The sequence below is a fragment of the Arachis ipaensis genome, chromosome B09 (assembly GCF_000816755.2).
Source record: "Arachis ipaensis cultivar K30076 chromosome B09, Araip1.1, whole genome shotgun sequence".
Classification (NCBI taxonomy): domain Eukaryota; kingdom Viridiplantae; phylum Streptophyta; class Magnoliopsida; order Fabales; family Fabaceae; genus Arachis; species Arachis ipaensis.
The window spans coordinates 139,344,204-139,346,954 of record NC_029793.2 but is presented as its reverse complement, the minus strand read 5'-3'; the positions used below and the strand labels follow the sequence as shown (position 1 = coordinate 139,346,954).

The 2,751-nt window shown below is 33.4% G+C and overlaps 1 protein-coding gene across 1 annotated transcript; it reads left to right on the top strand.

The window, feature by feature from the left end:
• Positions 597-2,737, top strand: LOC107616286. The gene is made up of 3 exons (XM_021112073.1): positions 597-1,745; positions 1,870-2,075; positions 2,273-2,737. Exons 1-3 carry the CDS (start codon positions 597-599, stop codon positions 2,679-2,681), a joined length of 1,764 nt encoding a protein of 587 aa, XP_020967732.1. The 3' UTR covers positions 2,682-2,737.

The following is a 2,751-nucleotide window of genomic DNA, read 5'->3' as shown; positions in this document are numbered from 1 at the left end:
AAACACTAAAGACTTCAGGTACTAAAACATCACTCTAACAGTATAATTCTGTCTTGTTCTCTAATGTTCCTCAATGGTAGGAATATGCAATATACCACATGAAACAATGTATATTTCATCCATTTTAAATTGCCTTAAAAGAACTAGTCCGGATTTTTTTAAAGTTAAATTTAGAAAATAGTAGGAATGATTTTGAATGTGAAGTGATTACTCAATATCATTATTATGAATGTTATTACTCAATATCACTAATGTGTTCGATCTTTAATTCTTCACCATAAGCAACTATGACGGTACTAATAGTTGTGCAGCAATAAGCACTACTACACTAATGTCTTCATTATTTTACCTATATCCCAATAATTTTATAACTATCTATATCTCTGAATTATTGTGGCATTGAATATAATTCTTGAATTTTTGTTATGTTGGTATTTTTTGTTCAAATTGGATTGTTAAATTTTTGTTATTGAACTTGGATGGTTGTACTTGAAATTGAACACAATTCTGTAATTTTTGTTAAATTGTTGAATTTTTGCTATGATATTAAATTGATTCATTAAATATTTACTGTTTTCATTTTTTTCTGAACAGGAATGGCATCGACTCAAGCTAATGCAAGTGAAAATCCGACTAACATTCCAGCTTCTCAGTCAGGAAGTGCAGCTGGAATCGCTAGTAAAAGAAAAGTTGCTAAGAATGCTCTTGGAAGTAGAACTGATGTAGGATGGGAGCACGGGATATCTGTTGGAGAAGATGGAAAGAAGATACAATGTAAATACTGTCATAAAATTTTTTCAGGAGGAGTTTATAGATTGAAACACCACCTAGCAGGAACTCAAAAAGATGTTGGGGCTTGTACAACTGTTAGTGATGAAGTTAAGAAGCAAATGTGGGATGTTGTGAGTGGGTTGCAAGTAAATTTGATGAAGAAAACAAACATGGGTGGGGCAAGCCCAGGAGAAGCTACTAAAAAAGTTGACACTACCGGTGAAAAAAGAAAGGGAAAAGAACTAGATGGCAACATATTCAAGAAAATACGCATTAGTACTCAAACAACAATCAACAATATATTTAAGAAGAATTTGAGAGAGAAAGTATGTTTAGAGATTAGTGCTTTTTTCTACAACAATGGCATCTCCTTTAATGTTTCAAGGAGCGAGGAATACAGTAGAATGTTTGAGAAAGCTATAAGATACGGACAAGGATTCAAGCCACCATCCTACCATGAATTAAGGGTGTCTCTTTTGAAGAAACACGTGGAGCTTGTTCAACAATCACTAGAGGAACATAGAGAATATTGGAAGCAGGTTGGTTGCCCAATAATGACTGATGGTTGGACAGATAAGAGAAGACGAACCATCCTAAATTTTTTGGTTAATAGTCCTAAAGGGACTGTTTTTTTGAAATTCATTGATGCCTCTCACATTACTAAGACAGCTCATAAAATCTTTAAAATGATAGATGATGTGGTTGAAGAGGTTGGTGAAGAAAATGTCATCCAAGTTGTCACCGACAATGCGGCTAACTACAAAGCTGCAGGAGAAATGCTAATGAAAAAGAGAAAAAAGTTATTTTGGACGCCTTGTGCAGCACATTGCATTGATTTAATGTTAGAAGACTTGGAAAAAAAAGTAACACTTCACAAGGACACAATTTATAAAGGTAGAAAGATTACTACTTACATATATGCTAGAACTGCTCTTATTGCACTACTACACATCCACACTAAGGGGAAAGATTTGGTGAGGCCGGGTATGACCCGTTTTGCAACTTCTTACCTTACTTTGGGATGTCTCAATGACAACAAAGGTTCCTTAATAAGAATGTTTTTTTTCTGATCAATGGACTTCTAGTAAATTTGCAAAGACAAAAGATGGAAAGATAATTGCAAGTGTAGTGTTAGATAAGGTGCTTTGGAAGGAAGTCGTAATTTGCTTGAGGGCTGCCTACCCTCTTCTTCATGTGCTTCGTATGGTGGATTCAGAAGAAAAGCCGGCAATGGGATTTATTTATGAAGAAATGACAAGTGCAAAGGAAAAAATACGAGATGCATTTCAAGGAGTTGAGACAAGGTAAAGTGTCTAATTATTTTATTTTTTAATTAATGCATAAGAGTTGTACATAATGTTGAATGATACGTGTAAAGTGTAATTGTAAAATGTAATAACGGCAGAAGTAGAAAAGTAAAAGCCAAAGAGAGTTGAAAAATTTGAATTCTAAAAATATTGTTTATTTTGTAATTAATTTATTAATTTTTTTTATGTTTTAGTTATATACCTATTTGGGACATTATTGATGCAAGATGGGGCAACCAACTTCATAGGCCATTGCATGCTGCAGGCTATTATTTGAATCCTCAAATTCATTATAGCTCTGGTTTTAAAATTGCTTATGAGCTTAAGAAGCAGTTTTATGCTTGTATGGAAAGGATGACAGGAAATCCAGATTTAATCACTAAGATGGATGTTCAACTTGAAGATTTTAAGACTCGAAAAGAGTTTTTTGGTAGTAAAGTAGCTCAAAATGCAATTTATACTAAAACTCCAGCTCAATGGTGGGATTCTTATGGAGATCAGCATCCAGAACTCCAACAATTTGCAATTCGTGTCTTGAATTTGACATGTAGTTCATCTGGATGTGAACGTAATTGGAGCGCTTTTGAGATGGTTAGTAATTAAATATAAGTTGCATTTTACTTTTATAAATTTGGTTGTTAATTCTTCAATTCTATCTTGTTGTTTGACTAAT